This window comes from Mixophyes fleayi, chromosome 1 (genome assembly GCF_038048845.1).
Source record: "Mixophyes fleayi isolate aMixFle1 chromosome 1, aMixFle1.hap1, whole genome shotgun sequence".
Classification (NCBI taxonomy): Eukaryota; Metazoa; Chordata; class Amphibia; order Anura; family Limnodynastidae; genus Mixophyes; species Mixophyes fleayi.
Genome location: NC_134402.1, coordinates 120,344,970 through 120,370,767, shown reverse-complemented (window position 1 = coordinate 120,370,767; position 25,798 = coordinate 120,344,970). Strand labels below are relative to the sequence as shown.

At 38.5% G+C, this 25,798-nt stretch overlaps 1 protein-coding gene across 1 annotated transcript in view; it reads left to right on the top strand.

Moving 5' to 3' along the window:
* The window catches only part of INTU (inturned planar cell polarity protein), a 48,532-nt gene that overhangs the window by 18,803 nt on the left and 3,931 nt on the right, over positions 1 to 25,798 (top strand). The window contains exons 5-13 of the mRNA XM_075200040.1: positions 2,649 to 2,767; positions 8,055 to 8,144; positions 12,223 to 12,300; positions 12,570 to 12,759; positions 20,497 to 20,550; positions 20,633 to 20,695; positions 21,224 to 21,442; positions 22,505 to 23,008; positions 23,257 to 23,357. Coding sequence (XP_075056141.1) covers positions 2,649 to 2,767; positions 8,055 to 8,144; positions 12,223 to 12,300; positions 12,570 to 12,759; positions 20,497 to 20,550; positions 20,633 to 20,695; positions 21,224 to 21,442; positions 22,505 to 23,008; positions 23,257 to 23,357 — 1,418 coding nt within the window. The remainder of the gene's footprint in view (positions 1 to 2,648; positions 2,768 to 8,054; positions 8,145 to 12,222; positions 12,301 to 12,569; positions 12,760 to 20,496; positions 20,551 to 20,632; positions 20,696 to 21,223; positions 21,443 to 22,504; positions 23,009 to 23,256; positions 23,358 to 25,798) is intronic.

Below are 25,798 nucleotides of genomic sequence, written 5' to 3'. Positions count from 1 at the left end.
AAATATACAAAGAATAACCTCCTTAACCTGCTTCTGTTGCTCATCAGTAATGGTGATCTGTAATACATTGGACTAAATAGCATCCAAAAGTTTCTAGACGTTGCCTTCAGTAAGGTTATTAACAGACAGAGTCTTGCATACATTGGACTAAACATCCAGAAGCTGGAGTCCTATGGAGAAATAAAAGGTTTGGATCAGGAATGTGATATGCAGTTCACAGGTGGAGTGTTTATTTTGATAAAATGGAAATACAATAGGGATGTCAAATGAAATAAAAGCTGTAACTATATTACTGTAAATAATAGAAAATACAGACATGTAAACTGGGAGGAGCAAAATTTCAAATCATTGCACTTTTGTCTGAATTTAGAAAAAAAACGCTTCATATTTTTTTATGAACAAACTACTTATTATCTAGTAACACACATGTTCCACCAATTTTCTGTATTGTGAAGATATAGTAAAATGCTGACATTTGCTTTGCTGCTAGGTGTTCTGTAGTTATTTAATATGCTTAAAAACTGCCTAGATTTGTTTTTTCTTTTTCAGTTGTGAATTTAGTATATTTTTCTTATGCCATAACATCTAATAACATTATTTTATTGGTCATTTTGTAATTGCATTATCGAAATATGAAACTTTATTACATGGCAGGACTTGTTGCAAGGCATTGACCCTCATTGTTTAATGCTAGCCGTTTTCTTCCATAGGGTTATTAGCGCAAAATCTGATATACAAAGGAAATAAAAAGTAAAGGCTCCACTGATCAATGCATTATTTGAAATATCAACAATCCTTATAAGTTTCTGAAACATTGTAGGCTGGTTATTTAGGCATAGGAACAGGCCATGAGAAACCTCCTGTCAGCCACATGTCAAATTATAAATCGCTCTGTGAAAATGCAGAAAATCTAAATAGCTTTTAAGCACATTGAAATTAACTGCATCACAACTAGCACTGCATTTTCATGCAAATTGCAGTGTGTGTGTATTATTTAGCCAAAACATTAACAGTAAATTCAGTTCCATCAGTCTTGTGATATTTTGTGCTACCCCTAATGTCTGTTAAGAATTCTGTCTATTTTCCTTATAGAAGAGACTGATGTAATGTTGACCAGTTGCATAGGACTGAAAGTGAAAGGACTAATTAAATTAGATCAGAAGAATCCACATTGACAACCCCATTAATAAATATAGTAGAGAATCTTTGCTTTTGTTTGAATGGAGATTTCCCTCACAAAGTTTTTGGCATGGTCTTGAATTTTGTCAAAGCGATTATCACCAATACACCATTAAGAGTGTTTAAGAGAGGTATTCAGAGTGGTGTTTGACCTTTGTAAGTATAGAGTAGCAAATATAATTGTTTGGGAGAATAGTGAAAAAACGTCTTGCCTTCTAAATATCGAAATACATCCTGATACTAGATACTAAAAATAAATTGTTGTGCCATGTTAGCCAGTAGCAAATGTTTGGTTCTGGATACCCTTTGTGTTGTTTATAGAAAGAAAAAAAAAACACCACATCAAAATCATCCTAAATTTGATGCCTCGCTAACAAGAAAAAAATTAAAGTGCTCTATTTTGCACTCTGTAATTTCAACTTTCTTTTTAAACTTGTCTGGAAAAGTGTCCAGGTATCCTAAAATTATTGCATTGTAACTTTTACTTGTTAAACAGTTTAAGGTACTTTTTTATTGTGGCTTTTTTAGCCACACAAAAGCATCTTCTACCACACATGCTATGAATGCTATATGCAATGGAAATCTTACTGCTTCCAAGTACCAGATTGTGGGTAATGGAAATTTGGCTTCCTGAATAAGAACATGTGCCACTGATTTTATTGTTTTAATTTTAAACTTCAATGTTTCAATACAGCATCGGGAATATGCTGAGCACACAGAGTAGACTATAGGGATAATGCAGTGGGAAAGGCCTTTGAAGTGTGTAAATCTGGTTTGAATCTTTACTATTTTTGTCCAAGCCACATTGATGCCTGCACTGTCATTCAGAGAAATTAAATGTTTGGAGTAGGAATGAGAGATGCTGTTCACAATTGCAGGGTTTATTTTGACAAAATGGAAATAACATAGGCATGTCAAAGTGGTATCTATCTATACTACCGCATATAATAGAAAATAGATACATGTAAACTGGGATCAACAAAAACCTGCACTGCATCTTTCAGTATGAAGTGTTTTCTTCCTTAAATTTACAGAGAACATTTTTTTTTTTTTTTTTTTTAAACAAATGACTTATTCTCTAGATGTAGAACACATTTCCCACTACATTTGTGTATGGTGAGGATGTAGTAAAATGCTGATGTTTGCTTTGCAGATAGTTGTGATGTAGTTTATTTCAATGAAAGCTATTTATATTTTCTGCGTTTTCACAGAGTGGTTTATAATCGATATGAACCAAGGATTATAGACCTTCTATAGTTCTGTATGTGCAGATAGATGGTCCTCCCTACTGCAAGATACATTAATGACCTTTCCTTACGCTATGCCTAAACAATTGAGAGACTCTCAGGTTTGGCCATTAGTAATTGTCTCCACCATTATGAAACACAGTAGTATTTTGCTTTGTGACTTTAAAACAAACATATTGGTCTCAATTTTTTAGAGTGTGCTAACAAATGTTCATTTAACAGCAGGAAATTCTCTATCAGTATCCTATGTCTGAGGCCTCACACAAGCTGAAGAGTGTAAGGGGATTATTTCTAACTCTAAGCGATATGCTGCAAAATGTGACCGGAGCATGTATTATTAGGTATGTTAACAAAACTTGTTTCAACGTTGTTTTTAAATTACAACAAATCCTAGCAATTAAATTCCGATTTTGGAGGTTTATTAACCAGTCTTTCATTCCTCTTAAGTAAATTGCATGCTCCAATCCTGTGTGTGACCAAGTTCTTTTTCTTTCTAAGCTGCCTATACTGGAACCTGACTGTGATTCGACTGTGTTGTCCTAATGCCTAAATTAGGATTAAGCAGTTGTTTGTGTGATATTTAAGTATATAGCACAGCTATCTTATGAAACAATCATCTTGCTAGTTTTAAACTTAACATTATGTTATTGCCATGCAAATTAGCTGCCTGAGTTATTGGGGAAGTTTTCACCTCTCTATAAAATAACAGTAGAATCTTACTCTCCAAGCCAGATCAAGAGCATGTGCTTTATTTAATTCTGGCCATACACTGACATATCCAGGGGATTATTAGGCATGTTGGGAAATGAGGTCAGAAGATGAGCGGACACACATTCCGATAGCGGCTATCTTCCAACTGCATTTCTCATCCCATAATGAGCCATTTGATTTTGATTGGATTATTATCGGGCATCAAGCTCATTTGGGGGCCCCACACTCGGCAATATTGGACCAACTAGAGAACATCGCAATGTGAGTGGCTGACTTTAGTGTGACTAGGTACAACTTTGATTGTATAAATTCTCTGGAGTTCAATTAGAATGTCCAGATGTTCATATTAGTGCTAAAACGTAGGAGTGTTTCAAATGGCTCCTGTCACTTAACTTTATGTAGACCTGTTAGCTGTGAGTGTAGAAAAAGCTAAAGTGCTCAATATACCTAAAAAATGTTTCTCTTCCTGTACTGCATGTATTTACTGCGTGTGCCCTTTCAAAATAAAGCGTTTAAAAATAACTTAAAACACCTTTTATATGTCGCCTATTAAGATTTCTATATTATGTGTAGGTGGCAAATACCGTGATGTGGCCTGTAGCCTACCCGGTTACATGGTCGGTTTTCATTGACTGAGTTTTTTCCCTTAGTGGATGCGCCTCCATTTCATGTTCAATAGAACCAATAAGAAGCTTCCATCTCCATGATTGCTGCTGTTTTTAGTTCATATGCACCCCCTTTGTATGGCTCAAGAAAAAGGAGCCCTGGGATTTTGATTTTGATTTTTTTTTTCTGCCTACCCACCCTTGGAATGCTGCTTTAAAAAGTATAAATTAATAGCTTTCTCCCAAGTGTTAGCGGAATTTGATTTATATGATGTGTGGCGGGTACTGCATCCGGGAGAAAAGGACTATACGTTCTTTTCCCATGTCCATAACTATTACTCAAGAATTGATGTGGTATTAACTGACAAATGGTCTCTCCAGCGTATAAAGAAAATTGAAATATTACCTATCACCTGGTCGGATCATGCTCCTCTGGTTTGGCATCTGGAGACCATTGCTAAGGACCGGCCCTTGAGGCCCTGGAGATTAGCAGAGTATATATATTAACCAGTACGGAAGGGAATCAAGTTATGCGGGTAGCTTTAGACTCCTATCTGGAGACCAACAAACCTGAGGACACCTCAGTAAATGTCCATTGGTGTGCCCTTAAGGCAGTAATGAGAGGGGTGGCAATCCAGGCTGCGGAAACAATTAGGAAAACACAGTCCGAAGTGCTCTCCTCGTATGAGTCACAGCTGGCAGCGTTAGAGACTCTTCATAAACGCTCCCCTCAGGATACCAAAGTTAAAGCTGATCTAGTGTTACTCCGTAGGAAAATTAACGAATGGCTTTGTTCCAAATTAACAATGCAATAGCTAAGCTCAACCAAAAATTCTACACCTTGGGGAATAGAGCTAGTAAACTACTTGCCCGTAAACTACGTGGGAAGAATGCTATAAATAGAATCAAATCCATTTGTAACGCACAGTGTATCCATATATCTAATCCTCTTTCTATAGCTAATAGGTTCGCTTTTTATTATGAAAGTTTATACAATCTAAAGACGGATGTAACCTTGACTCAGCCCTCCCAGGAGACTGTTAATGATTTTCTGGCCTCTATTTCGCTCCCAGCCTTGCCGCCGGAGGAGGCTGAGGCACTATGTTCGGACTGGATAGAGGACGACGTCCACGCTGCTATAAAATCCATGAAGAAAGGGAAGGCCCCAGGCCCCGATGGATTTATACTAGACTTCTACTCCTCTTTCCGGTCTGAACTGTCCCCGGTACTAACTAGCCTATTTAACTCGGCTACTAAGGATACGTTCCTACCTACAGAAATGTTAGAGGCGCAGATTATCACCATCCCAAAGCCTGGGAAAGACCCCACACAATATCCTAATTACCGGCCTATAGCACTCCTTAACTTAGATCTCAAAATTTTTGCCAAGCTGATTGCTAACCGTTTAAACCCTATCCTCCCACAATTAATCCATATGGATCAGGTAGGTATCATTCTGTGTAGACAGGCTCCAGACAATACGAGGAGAGTTCTGAACATTATAGAGACGCACTCAGCTGGCTCTGTGCCCCTCTTGTTGCTCTCTTTGGACGCTGAAAAAGCATTCGATAGAATCCACTGGAAGTATATGATGGCTGTTCTCAATAAATTTGGTTTTGGGGGCTCCTTTCTTCAAGCTATAACTACCTTGTATACTACTCCGTCTGCTAGAGTCTTCAGTAATGGGTTCCTCTCCTCTGCCTTTCAGATTAGCAATGGTACCAGGCAAGGCTGTCCATTATCCCCCCTGATTTTTGTTCTTGCTATGGAACCCCTGGTGGCTAAAGTTAGAATGGATCAAAATGTGGTGGGGACAGTCATTGGTTCTCAACAGCATAAAATCTGTTTGTTTGCTGACGATGTCCTTTTGTTTGTTTCAAACCCTGCGTCTTCCTTACCTGCCCTATCCCGCATTTTACAAGACAACTCAGCGGTATCTTATTATAAGCTTAATACTACCAAATTGGAAGCTTTGGGGGTGGCCCTCACACAAGATGCTTTGAAGCTCCTTAAGTCTACATATAAATTTCATTGGTGTTCCCTCTCCATAACTTACTTAGGCATATGTATACCGTCTGACCATAACCTGACTATCCAACTTAATTACCAACCACTGTAAGGCTTGTTTGATAAACTCACAAAATCCTGGATTAACTTTGAGGTTTCCTGGGTGGGGAGAGTAGCAGCCGTAAAGATGATGCTCCTTCCAAAGATACTATACTTTCCGTTGTATTCTTTATCTGGTGCCTATGTCTTTGCTTAAATTTTTTTATTCTATTGCATTTAGATTTATCTGGAGCAATAGACGTCCCAAACTATCAAGAGATAAGATGTTTAGAGTTAAAGTAAAAGGTGGACTAGCTGCCCCTAAACTAGAAATATATCAGTCTGCGGCTATCCTAGACCAGCTTAGGGATTGGCATGCACCTCCCCTGTTAAGGAAGCCTTGGGTTGACATTGAGCAACATAGTTTTTCCCCATTCCCATTACTAGATCTGCTATGGTTAGATAAGCCAAGTAGACCAAGCCCTTCCCAAGCCCTGAGAAGTGTTAGAGACTCTCTCTCTCTGTCTGGGATAAGATGCTGACTCTTCTCCCAGAATTTCATCTCCCTTCCTCTAGTTCCCTTTCTATAATTGCACTGTCTCAACTGATTCCAGACCTGCGCCTTGACTTTTGGAATAGGCAGGGGGCTAGTCGGGTGCAGGACCTTATGGAGGGAGGTTCACTTCTCTCTCTTTCCCAAATTCAGGAGAGATATGATGTCCCAGCCCGCGACTTTTACAAGTACCTCCAAATTAGACATTGGGCGCACTCTCACAACCTCATTCCCACCAGCCTTGAAACCGGCTCCCCCTGGTATTATGTCGTCTCTCTCTCCCATTTTTCATGCGGGAGGCATCTCAGTTTGGTACAGACTCTTGATGGTTCCTGTGTACAGCACAGATCTCTCGGTGCAGGGGATCTGGGAGAGAGATCTTGACTTGGATATTTCGCCAGAGGTCTGGGCGAAAATCTATAAGAATATATACAAAATATCAAAGTGTATTATCCATTCAGAAATGCTTATTAAAATGGTTCACAGGGTGTATCTCACGCCAGACAAACTACATAAAATCTGGCCGTCAGAAACCAAATACTGTTGGAGAAATTGAGGGGAAGTTGGTACACTTATACACGTTTTTTGGAACTGTCCTAAGCTACAACCACTTTGGGTTGAAATTTTCCAGCTAATTACTAAGGTCACTAAGGATGATTTATCCCCATCCCCGACTATGGCGCTTTTACACCTATATCCCCCTCATCTTCAGCGTCATAATCACTATGTGGCTGGGCACATTCTCATCTCAGCCAGAGCCGCAATAGCTCAAAGCTGGAAATCCCCTTTTGGTTCCATCTCTTACCAAAATCATCAGCAAAGTACAACACAGCTATGAGATGGAAACTTCACCTCAAGGGCTTCCTCACCCCTGGTTAAATGGTTCACATGGTACGAATTCTTTTCAAAGTATAGACCTGTGTCTGCCACCTAAATCTCCCATGCTGTATACCCCTCTGGAGGGTAGATGTCCTGTTTTCAAAATTTATTTTTATGGTTGATTGGGTTTAATACAGCCAGTCTCCGACTCTTACCCCCCTGTCTGTCTCCCTCCTCCTCCCCATTGAAGTCTTTGGGCTAGATTTACTAAGCTGCGGGTTTGAAAAAGTGGGGATGTTTCCTATAGCAACCAATCAGATTTTAGCTGTCATTTTGTAGAAGGTACTAAATAAATGAAAGCTAGAATCTGATTGGTTGCTATAGGCAACATCCCCACTTTTTCAAACCCGAAGCTTAGTAAATCTAGCCCTTTGTCTTATGTGTATTTAAATGTTTCTTGTGTTATTGTTGTTTCTCTTTTGATTGTTTGTTTATGGGCAGTTCTGACTGATTTATTGGATCTACATTATGCACTGTACTCTGTTGTAACTGCCATGTTTGTTACATATTCTTTTACTAAAAACTTAATAAAAACCTTTTAAGTAAATAAGTATAAATTAATAAAAAAAATTGTAATGCGCTTTGTTATATATAATTAAAACATGAATCTTCCCATGCAGGGGCTTCTTTTTATAGTATTAGAGTTCACAATGTACTTTTTGTATTTCCCTGTTATCTGATATTTTCCATTATGATGTTTGTACATTGTAAATGAATACTGAAAAAAAAAAAAGCAATGGCTTCCAGTATTAAAACTATTATAAAAGTAGGTAAATACATATGGTTCATGTTTCAATACCAGTTAGAATTTATTTTTGTTGTTGTTGTTTTTAGCTCATGTCTCGTTTTGAACAAGCAGTTGGTTCATGTTTCATACTGGAAAGAGTCTGAACATTTATTCCTGATTTCTGTTCCAGCAGACAGGTGAGAGTTAAACGTCTTCATTTTGTTTATGTTAATAGGATAACAAGCAAACCCATATACTTTATTGATATTTCTACATATAAGTTTGTGACTGCAATCTAACTTGTTTGTAGGGATGCAAATAAAGATTCCTTTTCCGCACATATGGATTAACATCACCAGAAACTATATAATGTGACCCCTTTTCTTGTCTTTTTTTCCTGTCTCTTCAAAGCTGAGTAATGCAGTGTAAGAGCAGTTTTGGTTCTTATTTTGTGCTGAATATGGCTTACTGGCTCCTGAGGAGGATCCAGAAGGTCCAGGTGTCTCTTCTATTTTTCCTTCTCCGTATGCTTACACAGCCTGGGGAAGGAAAGAAGACTGAAAAGTTAAATTATTGTGTTTCAGAAGCATGTGACAGAAGAATCTGTAGATACTTGTGGGGAAAGCACATCTGTTACTGAAGAAGGAAGTTAAAGAGAAATCCAGGACAATTTACAATCTTGAAATAGTGGATACATGCATTAAATCTATTCCTTTAGTCATCTAGGACAAGTGAAAAACGTGGTTTCCTGACATTAGATTTACAAGATGCCTACCTTCACATCCCAACATCGTTTCCTCTTATTCTTCATTTTGGGACATGTCCAGTTTATGTGTCTACCTATTGGTCTCTGCATTTACCAGAACATTTGTAAAGGGGATGGTGGTCCTGATGGCAGCTCTCAGGAAACGGGGAGTTGCGGTGTTGGCATTATCTAGATGAAATTGTAATAGGAAAGTCGGCTCACAGAGACAGTCGGAGTAAATTCTCTTTTCTATTCTTTTTTTTCTATTCTTTTTTTATCTTTTTTTTAAAGGGACATAGATGGAAAATAAATTTCAGCAAGAGGAAATACAGATAGATACAGCAAGGGGCAAAGTGTCAGTGTCACAAGAGAGATTCCTAAAGATGCAGCAACTGGCTTATCTAATCCAACTTCAATAGAAGTCTTCTATGATGGAATGTCGTAGGCTCTTAGAAATGTTCTCATCCATATATATTTTTCTAAGGGCAAGCTAGCACATGAGGATCTAAAATTAGACTCAAACAATGGGACCACATTTCAGAACCCTTGGATCAACCTTTTGAGACTTGCACAGAGAACTGGAAAGTCTCTGGACTAATGGCAAGATTCAACATTAAAGGAAAGGGAAATACCCATCTCAGAACCAGAATGAACTGTGGCAAAGACAGATTCAAGCTCCAAAGTCTTGGGAGCTCATCGGGACACAAGAATAATACAAGTTGCATGGAGTCAAGGAGGAGAGAGTAAGTGAAAACTTCCTGAAAGCAAGAACAGTGTGGTGTGCAATACAATATTTCACGCCGCAATTGCAACACAAACATCGAAGAATCTTTTCAGACAATCGGAAGGTTTCCTAAACCAACAAAGAGGCACCAAGAGCGCAAACATGATGAGCAGAGATATCAACAATCATAGTATGGGCAGAAAGCAATCTGAAGTCCCTCTCAGCTCTTCATATAGCTGGAAAGGACAACAAGGTTGCAGATTTTCTAAGTCTGTATCAGAACCATCCAGGAGAATGGACACCAAGCAGCAAAGTGTTTCAGCAAGTAATAGAGAGGTTCAGGGTAACACAGCAGATTTTATGGTAACAAGCTAAAACACCAAAGTAAAATGATTCTGCTCTTCTCACAAGAGGGAATAGATGCACTAACTAACAAAACCTTGGAGTATGTGTTCCCTCCTGTTCCTCTAATTGCATGGACACTGAAGAGAATAAAGAGGGAAGAAGTGGAAACAATAGCAATTCCTCAATTTTGGCCTTGCAGACCGTAGTTTTCAGAAGCATGGGCGAAGCTCTTAGAACATCCATTGTCTATACCAACTCGGACAGCCCTTATGCATCAGTGGCCAGTTTTTACACCCAAATCCAGACAATCTATCTTTGATGGTGTGGAGCTTGAGGGGTCACCGTTAAATGGTACAGGTATTTCTGACAAATTAATTGAAGTATGCATTCTACAGTCAGGGTATTTCTTTCATAGCGTATTACTGACATTCATATACTGGTGCAGGTCATACCTCAGATATTGTACTTTCTTCAGGTAGGTTTACAGAACAGTCTTGCTCTTAGGACATTGAAGGAACAGGTCTCGGCATTGAGTGTGTACTCCTGGCCCACGTTAATATCAGAGTAGCTAAGAAACAGATTATTTAAAGCAGAAACAAATACACCATTGCATAGCATCTTTTGTAGCAGCCTTGGATCATCATCAGTTATTTATATAGCGCCACTAATTCCGCAGCGTTGTACATCTTAATTTTGTTTCAAAGGTTCGAACATCAGAACCCTTTAAACCCTTACAGAAAGAATTACTCAAATGTCTCACACTCAAAGTAATATTTTTGATGAACATTACATCTGCTAAAAGAGTGGGAGAACTTCAGGCTCTTTGATACAAAGAATTATTTCTGAACTCGGTGGTGCTGCAAACAAGTTCTGCATCTTTACCAAAAGTAGTTTCCAAGTTTCATGTTAACCTAGAAATTGTATGTCCGAAGTCAACTAATGAAAAAGAGGAAATTTTGCATACATTAGATCTGGTCAGAGCAATTTCTGAACAAAGGATGTCAGAAAAACAGATAATCTTTTTAACTTCCTGAAGGTCGAGAGCAAAGTCAAGCTCCTTACATAAACATGCGAGATGGATTACTCATAAGTGAAGAGGGTGTGAAGTGCTAGAAATATTGAGGGTACGTTCCACAAGGGCAGTGGAAAGGCCTTGGGCTCACAGGCTTCAGCAGAAGATATTTGCAAAGCTGCAGGCTGGTCATTGATTCATTCATTCTCCAGACATTATCTTCTGGATGTCGTGACATGTGAAGACACTCGCAGGAAAATTATTCGAGCAGTTGATCATTTTTTATGTGCATGAATTGATCAGTATTGATATTCTCAATTACTCCCTCCCCCCATATTTGATTGCTTGAGTAAATACCATACATGTGGCCTGCCATTGAGTCTGAAAACATAATAAGCAAATTAGGTTTTTCTGATTTCATTGCCTTGAGACTCCATGGCAGGCCCAATATTTCCCTCCCATGTGCTTCATTGGATATGTTTTTCAGACACAGCTTGGGAAGTCACTCAAAAAGACAAGGAAGGAGTCATCACACTATGGGCCTGATTCATTAAGGATCTTAACTTAAGAAACTTCTTATTTAAGTCTCCTGGACAAAACCATGTTACAATGCAAGGGGTACAAATTAGTATTCTGTTTTGCACATAAGTTAAATACTGACTGTTTTTTCATGTAGCACACAAATATCAACTTTAAATTTCAGTGTACAAATAAGCTATCAAGTATTTGTGTGCTACATGAAAAAACAGTCAGTATTTAACTTATGTGCAAAACAGAATACTAATTTGTACCCCTATATTCCAGGGATCTTAACTTTTTCCTTTCTTTACCCAGCTGATTAAGGTTTAACCCATATGTGTGGACTAAACATAATTTTCTTATTTCCTACATGTTGTTAGAGTAGCAGTTCTTGAATCTGTGTTACACAATCTTAATCTATCTAATATCCGTAAAAACACACAAAGGGTTGACACATGTTCACTGCCACAGTTTGTATCCTTAGTTGCTATTCCTGATTTGAGCACAATATACTATGATATATACGTATCTGTTATAATACTGATTTAACATACTCCAGAAAGACTTTATAGAAGGCTTTAAATTACTTCTAACCACAAACAGATATTTGTCATGGTATATTGTGTTTAGGCCTAAAAAGCAGGAATAGCACCTAAAATGCATGGATTTATTGTCATCTCTTACTACAAAATACCTCTACATACTCTTATGGATCTCGCCCCTTTGGCTGAGCTTTTTATGTATTTGACTGCAGAAACAAGTAAAGGTTTCAGGTGAAAATAAAAACTATCTTCAATGAATCTGTTACGGAAACTTGCAGTACATTAGTGTGTGTAATTTTAAATATGTATTTCAAGTACGTTGTTTCTGAAAAAGGGTGTTTTGAAGATATGCCTTTCAAATTCATTCATTTTCTTGCTGTTTTATCAGAGTTTCTCTTCTACATTTGAAGAACATGACGGCTGATCTGGTTAGAACATTAAAGTTCATGTATAACACTCTGGATAGGTAGGTGCAACCAATGCAAATGGCCTCCATTGAGGAATTGTTTTGCCTTGTATATGTGTGTTGAAAAGCAAAAGCATATTGTAATGCTAAATCTGTTGAGATTAAGTTTAATTACCAAGGCAGTTCTTTTGGCTCTTGGTTCCCTCCCACAGTGTTTTTTTGTATGCAATGTGGTGTTTGTCCAAATGCATTTTTCATACTGAAGTTTCCTCTTACACTACTGCATTGTGTGTAGTTTCTTTGATTTGGGGTTTCCTTTTGTGTTACAGGGCCTTCTGTCAAGCAGAAAATGTGCCTCGTCTTGATCATTTCTTTAGCCTGTTTTTCCAGCGAGCAGTTAGACTGTCCATCTTAAATGCAAATGCAGGCCATGGACCTCAGTTCTATGATGCCTGCAGTTCCCACATTGTAGATAACCTTCCAGGGGTGCGGTGGCTGTCCTTACCTGAAGATATCAAGGTACTCTTTTTTTCATTCAGACAGAAAAGTAAAGTGAAATTATGTTTTCTGCATAACTTTACTAAATGAGCTAGCCAATATTACAATAAAATAAGTTTATATAGATGACTGTACAGGGCTTTAGATCAATGTAGCGTCTTTCCTTATGATTTATTGGTTATGTGATTTATTTATTATGCCACATGCAGAGATGCTTGACACTATTGGATCCAGTAGGTAAATGTGTATAATATGTAAATTATTAATAGTAATTATGTGCTTTGTGCAATTCCTGTTAGGCCTGGATTTAAATGTTTGACCCTAGGCCTGTTTTGCTGTGTGTCACTTACCCTTGGCTCCAAACTAACACATGCCAACTGTATAAAACATTACATTTATTGGGCCTGATTCATTAAGGATCTTAAATTTAAGAAGTTTCTTATTTATGTTACAATGCAAGGGGTGCAAATGAGTTTTCTGTTTTGCACATAAGTTAAATACGGACTGTCTTTTCATGTAGCACAAATATCAACTTTAAATTTCAGTGTACAAATAAGCTATTAAGAGTTTGTGTGCTACATGAAATAACAGTCCGTATTTAACTTATGTGCAAAACAGAAAACTCATTTGCACCCCTTGCATTGTAACATGGTTTTGTCCAGGATACTTAAATAAGAAACTTCTTAATTTAAGATCCTTATTGAATCGGGCCCATTGTGTGTGTTATATATGAGTTGTTTATATGGTGTTCACACCATCTTCCAAGCCTTACAGGATACATAGAAAATAAGATTTAAAAAGTGATATTGTCTTATAAGCCACTGGTTGGGATCAACAGGCAACCAGCTGCTTCTGCAATTTCCCCACCCTAGACTGTTGTCTATGTTGTGTTTTCACTCACCCAGGCCTGAGAAGGACATAGCGTCTGCAGATGGCATTTCACACACACACATTCTTGGCAAGATATGGCAAATCTGACATTAGACTTGATGGTGATTTAACCTTAGTGGGTTTAGACAAATCTCTACCTTTTGGTCCTTCCCTCCAGTGGTAGTAACACATCACATATCTACACTGACATTTTGCACATGCAAAAGTAAATATTTAACAATAAGCCAACATATTTGCTTGACTCTATTCTTTTGAACTTTGTATTGTACACATATTTTATGATGTAATGCACAGATACTGCAGAATATTTTTTTATGTATGTACTTGTATCTGGCACATCTGCACCCTTACGGTAGGGTAGTTCTACAAGTGCCAGAATTCCTAAGCAGTTTCTTGCTGCTAGGGCTTGCTGGGACCAGTAGTGTCGCATATAAAAATACTGTTTTTTTACTTTTAAAACTTAATACCCCAAAACCCAACAGCCTGGTGTTTTGGGAGGAGCCACATTTTTCTGCAGGCCTTGGGGAATTAAGTCCCATGCTGAACAGGTTGGGTATCCCACTATGATGGGGACCCCTCCTTTCGGATTCCCTGTTATAGTGAGACCAGCCCAGTTTGTCATAGCTTGGTGCTGGTTGCTGCTTTTGCAGAGTCACTTCATGCTGCTTGTCCCCTCGTGTTGGTGGTAAACAGTCTGGGCTATGAGCACTGGTGCTTAGTTCAATTATATTGATGCTGATGATTGGCATCTCTAAAATGTGGTAAATCATGATATGTCTAAAACATATCTTGATGTGCTTTCAACGTATCTTCATGCAGATGCATTTAACATACTATTTTGAGTTGCACATATCTTAAGATATGTTCATCTCAAAATAAACACAGAAATGCGCCATTCATGCGGCACACATTTTACATGTACGTTTTGGACACACATCCGTCCAACTGTAAATGACCCTTTATGTTCATCAAATAATTGAAGACATAACTAAAGAATGTATTCTATCAAACAAAGGCAAGCTAGTCTGTAACATATATACCTTTTTTAAGCAGCAAGATGTAGATACTTGCATTCTAAAATTGACGCAGCCATTGCAAGCCTTTCTAACAGAGACTTGGGGACCTTTGGATAGAAAGATGTAAAGTGGCCTGAATAAACTGCATATCGCTACCCTCTGCAGTATCCATGGCCTCCACAGCTACATCTCTGAGTTTGAATGGATAAGAGTCTGAAATAAAGAAAGGTTTTATCCATTCTCTCTAACTCTGCTTAAGAACAATGAAGAAGATGTACAGGTCTGTAGACTTTCTATGTGAGGCAAGAACTATTTGTCATAGCGATAGAAGAGTTTTATGGCTTCAGCTCTGGGTCGCAGATTCCCAATCTATCATTTGTATAACTACTCTTTTCATGGGAAGTTTCTTTTCAGTCATGAGCTAGATGCTATAATTCAGTGGCTAAAAGAGGGGGGCTTAAAGCTGTTACCATAGAATAGGAGAAGCAGGATGAGTTTTCAGCAATCCATTAGGCCCAAGTTTAAGAAAACCTGATCAAACTAGCCCCCAAGTGGTACGAGGTATATTAGACAAAACCTAGAAGGCCATACTAGAAATATAGGTGAAGAGACGCTAAGAAGCTGTCTAAATATTCATCATATTGAAATAAGGGAAGTCCAGAGGACATATTAGTTGCTTGGTAGAAGGATGGTTCTATTCAAAAGAATCTGTACCCAAACAACAGGGAACTTGTGAGTCCAGCAAATCAAAAAAGGGGCACCAAAAGTTCTTCATTGTGAAGAAAAAAAAAGGTACCATCAATCAGAGCCGTAACTTAAAATTCTAGCGCCCTGGGCGAGAAAGACAAATGCCGCCCCCCAAGCCTTCAATTTTAACCAAATTAGCCTAAAATATTCCTAAATTGCGCCCCCCTTCAGCGTTGCGCCCTGGGCGGTCGCCCCTGTCGCACAGCCCTAGTTACGGCCCTGCCATCAATCTCTGTAATCCAAAAAGCTGAAGAGAACAGTGTGATGGTTGACTTCCTCAGCAGAAACAAGTTATAGCCCAGATAATGAGAACTTCACCAGGAAGTTTTTCAATTTATTGTAGACTAATTTCTGGGAACCCCAAATAGACCTCATGGCCACAAGAGCAAGTACAGAGGTATCGAGGCTCTTCTCAAGTGGTGTCCTGCAGCAGAATGTGTGAATATGCTAACAGAGCCCTTGGAGTTCACACGAGGCATGGTTTGATCAAGCATTAAATATGGCAGTATAAAAGCACCATCTGCTGTGAATCGCCAGATCTTTTTATACATTGAAATAAGTCACCCATACCCCTGGCAGGAGGATTGGAGACTTTAAAGATGTTTGCTGCCAAGAACCCTAATTAAATGTTTTCAATGATAATGTTTTAAGAACTAAACACTAAAGACAGGGTTTTGCACTCCTTATATTTAGTGAGTACACTTACAATTTATCTGGATAGACCGAAGTCATAGGGGCAGACTAAAAAAAAAAAAATGTCAGAAGGTAAGAGCACCTGTGACAGGATGGACTGCCTAAGCCACGCTGTCTGTTGTTGCTGGGAACCGTCTGGGCTTACTTTACCACCGTCCCCTTTCGTTTTAACAAATACATCCCTACTGCTGCAGTAGGAGCAGCCTTCTGCCACCACTGGGCTCCTTTGTGGTGCCCGGAACCACGTTCTTTCTGGGTAACTCTCACTGCTGGGGTACCTCCTTGCTGGTGTACCTGGGTGGTACTCCGGACCTCTTACTATGGACCAAGGTTGTTGTGAATGGATCCCCCTGGCCTATCACACTGACCAGAGCTGCAGGGTAGCAGGCAGAGCGGTGGTACCGGAAAAGCGGGGTCCAACCTCAGAAACAGCCGGAGAATGGATTAGATTTAGGATCTAATCTGCAGGTCACAGGAATACAGCAATATTGAAGATGATTTCAAGCAGGTCTTTGAAGCAAGTGATGTTTATTTTCTCTCACACTGGTTGAAAGTACCAGGTGATCAGGTCAGATGGAACATCAGAATGATACATTTCACTGTACAAGATTGTGTTTTTTATACTGCTTTGGACACAGGCTATTTTTAGAATCAGGATGCAATGTGTTTACATAAACATGGATTTACATGCATTGCAAAGCTAACAATATTTACACTAATCTGTAATATATTAAAAATTCTGTGATGTCTTGCATCTTGTTTTTAGACATAGGAAATCTAGCAAGTGAAAAGGTCTAATTTAAATGAATACTTTCCTCAGACAGTCGCAGAATACACATTTCCAAGAAAAGGTATAAATCCCCCAAAAAGTTATTTCCCCCACATCACCATACACTAAAGACTTTCTAACAAAGGCTCACTGTATCCGATATATACCTAAGAAATCATGCATTCCCTCTAGCAAGGTTAAAACTAACAAGTTTTCTCCATTATCTCAAAAATAAGAATGTCCTATATCAAAATATACACAATATCAAAAATAAGCGCATTGGCAATTATTTAAATAAGTGCCCTGTGCTATTTCCTTTAAATAAATTTATACCATAAGTTATTTATAAGTGATCCAGTCACAGCACCCTTGCAGGATGGCTTAGGGCAGGGCCACCTTAACAACATTATGGGCCCCCGGGCAAAGCAGTGCAGCGGGGCCCCTACCTCTATATATTTGTATCATATAGATATATGGATAGATAGATATAGATATATTTGCAGTATATATATTTTTTTTGCAGGATTATTTATTTTACTTAAGAGCCCTGTCTATGGGGCCCCTGGGCATCTGCCCATCGTGCCCAGTGGAAAAGATGGCCCTGGCTTAGGGATTGTATTATCAAAGCATATAAGGTTAAATGGAACTGCTTGAATACAGACTACAGTGTGTAATGCTGAGGAACACACTGGGGACAGGATGAAGCGGTGTCCTTTTATTCTTTAGTTACAACCCTCTTTCTTTCTAGCCTTAAGCAAATAAAGATGTACCTTATAGCTACTACTGCCATGAAGGGGGCTGGAGCAAACACAATTAACAAGCAATGATTATTGAATTTTTCCACTCGAACGCGGGTTTATAGTGTAGTACACTTTATTTTCTAAAAATGCTGTACTACCTTTATTATAGCTGCAAGTTGCATACACAGCAAACTGATTTGTTTTATTCTGCTGTTTGCACATTGGTAAATTGAAGCACTTGAAACCTGGGTGTTGTAGTATAAATCAATGAACCCTGAGGGCTGTTTAATATATGCAGTTAAGTTTTGTGTATATCTGTAGTATAGGAGATCTACAAAACTCTAAATGGTGAAGCTCCTCTATGTACACAGCTACAAATCCTACTGATTGTTCTCTCCCGTATGACAAACATGTGCTTGGCTCCTTCACCTGCTTTCTGGCAGCTTGATGTGTTCCCTACAACACTTCCAGTGGAAGCAGACATACTTCATCTACAACTTGGGGATTTTACCTGAAATCATCCCAGACCCAGAAAACATTTTAGTATTTTGGAAGTTGGTTTAGAGTATATGAGCTCCTCTTAAATTGCTGGCCTCCGTGTATTGCCAGTCACAGTGCAGCTCAACATCGATGTTCAGCTGCGTCTATTGCCAGCCATTGTGGTAGGAATCTCCACTCATTTTTGTGCAAAAGTCTATGGGGTATGAGAAAAAATGAGCTGAAATTCCTGTAAAATATCCATCGTGATGTGTCTCTAGGTTCCAGAGACTCCTTGCGCCAAATTGAATCTCACCCATGATATGCATGACAGACATATAGAGATATAAGCAATGGTAAATCTTTGCAGTCATCATCTAGGTATTGTAGCTGGCACACTTTGAGTTGGTCTATAAAATCTTTCATAGATATGAGAGAAACCTCCACAATATGGCTTGACTTTGAGGGATGAAATCACTAGGTGGAAAGAGGCATGATAAGATTAAATAATATCAGTAATGTAGACATCTCTGCCTATCCCACAAATACCCCTCTGGAAAATATCCCAGGATATTAGATGAATGACATTGAGTTCTGTAAAACAAACTAGTTGCGGAGGGTTTCTTGTAGACCGTTCTGATGGTACACAGTCAAAGGTTCTCCCTTAATACACCTTTAATCAGGTACAACAGACCATGGAGAGATTCCAGGTGATTCAGCCCCTGTAAGGTCCAAAACCATTGAGTCCTGTTGGGATTCGAATGGACAATAACGATCATTGAGCATGGAGTTTAAAGGACAAAATTCTATAGGTTTATTTCTAGTAATTGAAATGGAAAATAATAACTTTCCAAGAACCTAGTGGGTTGAGCTGTATTTCTCTGAGATCAGATCAGATTATAATCTTTCTAGGAGACATAGGAACAACTAATCTTTTATTTATTTTAAATTATTCTGACCAAAAAAATTGTCTAAAGATAATTTTACTTTTGTTTTTCATGTTAGAAAGTAATTACTCTATAAAATTGCAAAGTGACTGTTACATCTAGGAGAAGTCCACAGTTTTGCAGCTGTTTGTAGAAATCTCTGAGAGGAAATTGATTTAAAGGTTCAAGGAGGTTTCTATAACAATAATCTAACTTAACTTTATGTTTCTGCCCACATCTAGGTTTTCCAAACAGTAGTTGTTCATTAATCTTTTTCATAAATGTTGCATTTAAGGGAAAGCATCAGTGGTGAACAATTTTGTTTTCTAGTGTTTGTATATTATGATAACATAATCATCAGCACATTACATCCGTAATCTTGTTTTCTCCCCAGAACAGTTTGCCAGTCGGGTGTCATTAAGAAGTAGCCAGGTGGTGGCAGCTGTAATACTATATTGAAATATTGTGGAGCTTATTGCCCATACCTCCCAGGACTGGTCTAGTGGTCACTGATCTACCACACTGCTGGCTTTAATTCTCAAATAGTACCTGTTCTAATAGGAGAAACAATGGTTTATTCTATTATAATATTAAAATAGGACTCTGTTGGGCTCCAAGAGCCGAGTGGCAAGAAACAACAGCCAGGTGGAGCATCCGGGAAATAGGTGCTGGGGAGAACACAGAGTAATTCTTTAGTACAGAATTAATTTTGGTGATCAAATTCGCCAGCTCTGATGTTATTTAGTTTATAATTTAGAATGAGACGGAACACTAAGCTGAAATAACTCGTGGTGCTATAACCTCTGTGTCCTAGCCATTTCACATGATTGCTCTACTTTGCCTCCTGTTGATGCGCAGTCTGTTATTGGTATATATTGCAATGACTGGACATTTGACTAGAGCTTTATTCTTCCAAAGTGACTGATCTAGCTATTTCTTTATTTTATTGATACCATGTGTGTCTACGTGAGAAAAAAGTACTTTCTTGTTCTTCTGCTATTATGTATGTGTTATGTCGCCATCAACCTAGACTACTTTTCATGGTGTGTGTTTGACTAGGGTCCAAGCACTGTATTTTATACAGTCTTCATCTGCTCAGCCATGATGTCATCACTTTTAAAATGAATGGGGATAGAAAATTCATTAGCACAGGAGAGAAATGTACTGATATTATGGGAGACAGACCTGTTGACTTGTGTGACACAGGCAGTGATGTGAGGGGGGAGGGAGGAAAGCCTAACAGAGAGTGGAAGGAGCAGGGTACCTCAATAGCAGAGTGTCGATATGAGGCAGGATGATTGTTTCATATAGAAGGGTGTTTTACAACTCAAAGTGTATACATCCAACTTGTTAGACTTTTATACCTGTCTTGTTGTAGAAGACTCCATTAATGTTCGTGTGTTACTACTTAATGCTGAATGACACTTATACAGTCATTGTTAAATAACACACACAACTTCAGTGTATAGCTGCTTGAATATATCCTTTTGACATTTCAGATAGAGATTGACACTGTACTGAGTGATTTGGAAGCACTTGATTTTGCAGAGCTGGTAAGTGGTTTTGATTTTGGGAAAACTGATTTAAAAAGTGAATATGCCAGATATCTACCATTTACAATTATTGTGCTTTCAGTCTGAAGATTACTATGAGATGAGACGTCTGTATATGATTCTGGGGACTTGTCTATTTTACAAGGTAAGTTTTCAGAATTGACACTTTGTAAAAAGACAAAACATAATGGTAAATAATTTGCAATGGTTGGATAGAAGTTATGTATTGAGGGTTCTCATTGTGTTGATTTCTTAGAATATATAGGAAAATTTTTTCTTGTGTGTGGAATAATAAATCAAACATTCATAATTCGTACATTATGAACGGCTGTTTTTAAATATCTGCAGCTAATGCTTGCTCAAATGTACTCACCTATTTGTCATTACTTCATAATGGCCAGTACAGTCAGTTGGCTATAAAATGTTACTGCTGGGAAGGTTACAACCAAAGAGAATTTTCAACCTCTGCCCCTTAAATGTAAAAATAATTGCTTACTACAGGGGCAGCAAATGTTTGTGAGTCTGTATTCATCTTCGAGTCCTATCATGGTTGATCAACATGGGAGACAACATTGGTGACAGTGTAGTGCTGAATTTTGTCCTTAACATTTTGTAATTTTTTGTATTGAGGAGGGGAAGTTTTAGTTACTTTTCTATTTTAACTTTATTTCAGGGTTATCTCTTGGCTAACCACTTGCCAAAGGAAGATTTGATCGATATTGTTTTGTATTGCCGACACTATTGTCTGTTAACATTGGCATCAGAGCGGATTGGTCAGCTGGTGGTCTGGAGGGAAGTGTATCCCCATTATCATCTAAAGAAGTGTGGATCACCAAGCAAGGAGGAGTACAATGAGCCTGAGGCCAGGTACTTCCTTCTCATCGTAGGTCTGGTAAGGAATATGGTGGAGGATTATGCACTTTACTAACCATTGGTGTAAAACAAAGGGCTAAATCAATATGTTTTAAAATTAATTTGAAATATATTAATATACAAAAACGCCAAAGATTGATACTATATCTCTCGGTAGCAGAGGCTTTCACAAGAGGACACACTGCTATTCATTTGTGTCCGGGTTTTGGACTTTTAAGTGACTTTGATTTTTCAGTTAGTTTGAAGATTAAACAATTCTATTAAGACTAAATTTACTCTCTTACTAGTTTGGTAATGACATCTAATATAAGCTCCTTTTGAGTTATCAATATGACACTGAACAAATCTGCACAAATAATTGATGTAGGATAGCTGGTTTTTAGTCTCCTAAATATTCTACTATATTACTCTAAAACCTTTTCTATCCTATGGTTTGTGTCATCTAGGTAATCCAGTTTTTATATTGGTGCTATCCACAAAATGTCAGTGAATTTGATGATCACGCAGTGCCTCAACAATTCGTCATCACCTCGTTTCCATATTGCAATAGGTTACCTGGCTGCAAGTATAAATCAAATAACACATGGTGTGCTTAAAAAGCCTAATGTGCCGTATAGACTATTCCTCTCCACATTGTCCTCTGGGCTCACTAGCAGCCCCTGTTTTGTGGATTAGCTCAAAATATTATTTGTTCCTCGGCATGAGAACCACTGATGTAAGAGGTCTATAAATGTGATGGTTTTTGGCAGTATTTTTACATCTAAGTTTAGGATATATATTGTGCAGTATCAGCAAGTACGGCTCAATTCTCATAGTAATACTAATGTGACATTGCTATCTTTATTAACATTACGATTCTCCCCAAGGAATGATGATATCCTTTGGTCATATAGCTAGTCCACATAAAGATCTTTAACATTGATCATCTTTACCTAATCTGCTGGACACTGTTCTAAACTAGCTGGAAGAATATCACAAGCAAATAAACTGACACCTATGGGTTGAGTTTCATGTATGTCAAGGAACAACTGTTTATTATTTATACAGGTGAACCTGCTTATGACATTTACTCTCTTTACAGAAACAGTTCATGCTATGCACCTTGCTAGAGGCTGGGGGCTGCACAACTAAAGCTGTTGGAAATCCAGGACCTGACTACATATATGTGGATCAATTAAAGGCATCCCTTATTCAGTTGGAAATGCTGGACGCTAGTATAGAGGAAAAACTGAATGCTTCCCCGAATCCATGCTTATCCTGTGCAGATTGGTTTCTTCCTTCTGCGCGGGATAAGTTCCACAGTGTTGTAAATTCTGTTATGATGAATAAACGTCAAACCCCAAAGAAAGCAAATCATGCATTAAGTAGGAAAGGTCCGAGTCCAGATTCCCATTCCACTTTAAGGACACGTAGGCCAAGCCCTACCAGGAGTAGTGGCGGATCAGATAATGGTAGTGAAGGTGTGGGGGAAACCCCAGGGATTGGGCCCCATTCCACTCCAGACTTGACCAGAAAAATTGGAAGACGGGAATCCCAAGGGTCTGGAGGATCAGATGGAAGTGGCGGAAGTGGAAATGTGCTCAAGGTACACACAACGTGGTTTCAAACTGTGTGTGTGTGTGTGTGTGTGTATATATATATATGTATATATGTATATATATATATATATATATATATATATATATATATATATATATATATATATATATTATAGTGTATGTATCTATACATTGTTTTAGTAAAATCAGATATGCAGTTTTTGTTTTAATTAGCAGATTCCTTTCATCCACATTTTATTTTATTGTAAATGTTCTGTTGGTAAATTTTTTTTAGACCAGTAAGAAGAAGTATACACTCCCAAATCCTTTTAATTTGGGGAGCCTGAGACGGAACCTTTCAGAGAGGGAAGCTGAAGATCTTTTCAGCACTGTGAAGTGAGTAACTAATGTCTTACAATGCATGGACCAGGAAATTACTATTTTTCATTCGCACTTACTCTAGAACAATTTTCTCAATTTCATGTAAATGATATAAACGGAACTGTCACATTTCATATGGTCTGAATATAAATATTTTTAGGCATTATATCCAAATGTTTTTATTAGGAATTTTATATAAATAACACAATATTTGTTATATATGGACCACAGCTCAGCTGTACACTATAAACTAATTTTTCTTATGTGACTATCACAGTTAAGGCTTGTACTTTCCATGAAGGGAAAATGTTCTGTTAGCAAACCTCTTAAGTTAAAAATTCTTAGCCCTCCTTTAACTATGGACTATTGAATCAGGAAATTACATTTAAAAAATCTGAGATCAGTTGCAGGATTTATACAATAAAAACAAATGAAAACCTCAAGAGTAAAAGATTGCACGTTTTTAGAAAATTAGTTCCCACTCTTCACAACCACTAACTATTGTCAAATTAAATGGAGTTCTGTATTGAGGCGTGGCCCTGCCCATTGAACAGACATCTGACATATGAAGCTGAAATAAATATTGAGTGAATTCTCAGTTCAACTCAGTGGGCACATCCAGACACTAAGCATCATTATCTAACCACAGAATACACACAGCTGATTTCATTCAGCACCAATATGCCTATTTATCCATCTCATGCTTACATAGATAACTTCCTGGTTTGGGAAACTCTGCAATGCAAATGTATTTTGGGCCCAGACTGAAATGTGCTTGGGGACTAATTCACCTTTCATTATTTGCCTATATTCACATAGAAACACTTAAATCCACCATGGTTTTATCTGGTTCCTCAATGTATATACCAGCTACAACATTAAAACCTCTGAGAAGTGAAATAACATTTAATATCTCATTACAATGGCACCTTTCAAGGGCTGGGATATATTAGGCAGCAAGAGAACAGTCAGTTCTTGAACTCGATGTGTTGAAAGCAGGAAAAATGGGCAAGTGTAAGGATCCGAGCGACTTTCACAAGGGCCAAATTGTGATGACTCGACTACTGGGTCAGAGCATCTCCAAAATAGCAGGTCTTGTGGGGTATTCCCAGTATGCAGTGATTAGTACCTACAAAAAGTAGTCCATGGAAGGACAACTGGTGATGGGGTCATGGGTGCCCAAAGCTCATTGATGCATGTGGGAATTAAGGCTAACCTCTCTGGTCCAAACCCACAGAAGAGTTACTGTAGCACAAATTACAGAAAAAGTTAATGCGTGCTATGATAGAAAGGTGTCAGAACACACAGTGCAACACCGCTTGCTGCGCATGGGGCGGCGTAGCAGCGGAATACTCGGTGCCCATCCTTACTTCTGCCCACCGCCTAAAGCACCTACAGTGGGCTTGTGAGCGCCAGAACTAGACCACGGAGCAATGGTAGAAGTTGGCCTGGTCTAATGAACCACATTTTCTTTTACATCCTGTGGACGGCCAGGTGTGTGTGCATCATTTACCTGTAGAAGAGATGGCATCAGGATGCAAGAGGGTAAACTAGCAGAGGCAGTGTGATGCTCTGAGCAATGTTTTGCTGGGAAACCTTGGGTCCTGGCATTCATGTGGATGTTACTTTGACACATACCATCTACCTTAATATTGTTGCAGACCAAGTACAGTCATGGCCAAAAGTTTTGAGAATGTGAAAACCAATACTTATGGGAAAGTTTGCTGCTTCAGTGTTTTTGGACCTTTTTGTCAGATGTTGCTATGTTATACTGAAGTAAAATTACAAGCATTTCATAAGTGTCGAAGGCTTTTATTGACAATTACATTAAGTTTATGCAAAGAGTTAATATTTGCAGTATTGACCCTTCTCTTTGAAGACCTCTGCAGTTCGCTCTGGCATGCTGTCAATCAATTTCTGGGCCACATACTGACTGATGGCCGCCCATTCTTGCGTAATCAATGCTTGAAGTTTGTCAGAATTTGTGGGTTTTTGTTTGTCCACCCGCCTCTTGAGGATTGACCACAAGTTCTTAATGGGATTAAGGTCTGGGGAGTTTCCTGGCTATGGACCCAAAATTTTGATGTTTTGATCGCCGAGCCACTTAGTTATCAATTTTGCCTTATCGCAAGGTGCTCCATCATGCTGGAAAAGGCATTGTTCATCACCAAACTGCTCTTGGATGGTTGGGAGAAGTTGCTCTTGGAGGATGTTTTTGTACCATTCTTTATTCATGGCTGTGTTCTTAGGCAAAATTCTGAGTGAGCCCACTCCCTTGGCTGAGAAGCAAACCCGCACATGAATGGTCTCAGGATGCTTTATTGTTGGCATGACTAAGGACTGATGGTAGCGCTCACCTTTCCTTCTCTGGACAAGCGTTTTTACAGATGCCCCAAACAATCTGAAAGGGGATTCATCAGAGAAATTGACTTTACCCCAGTCCTCAGTAGTCCAAT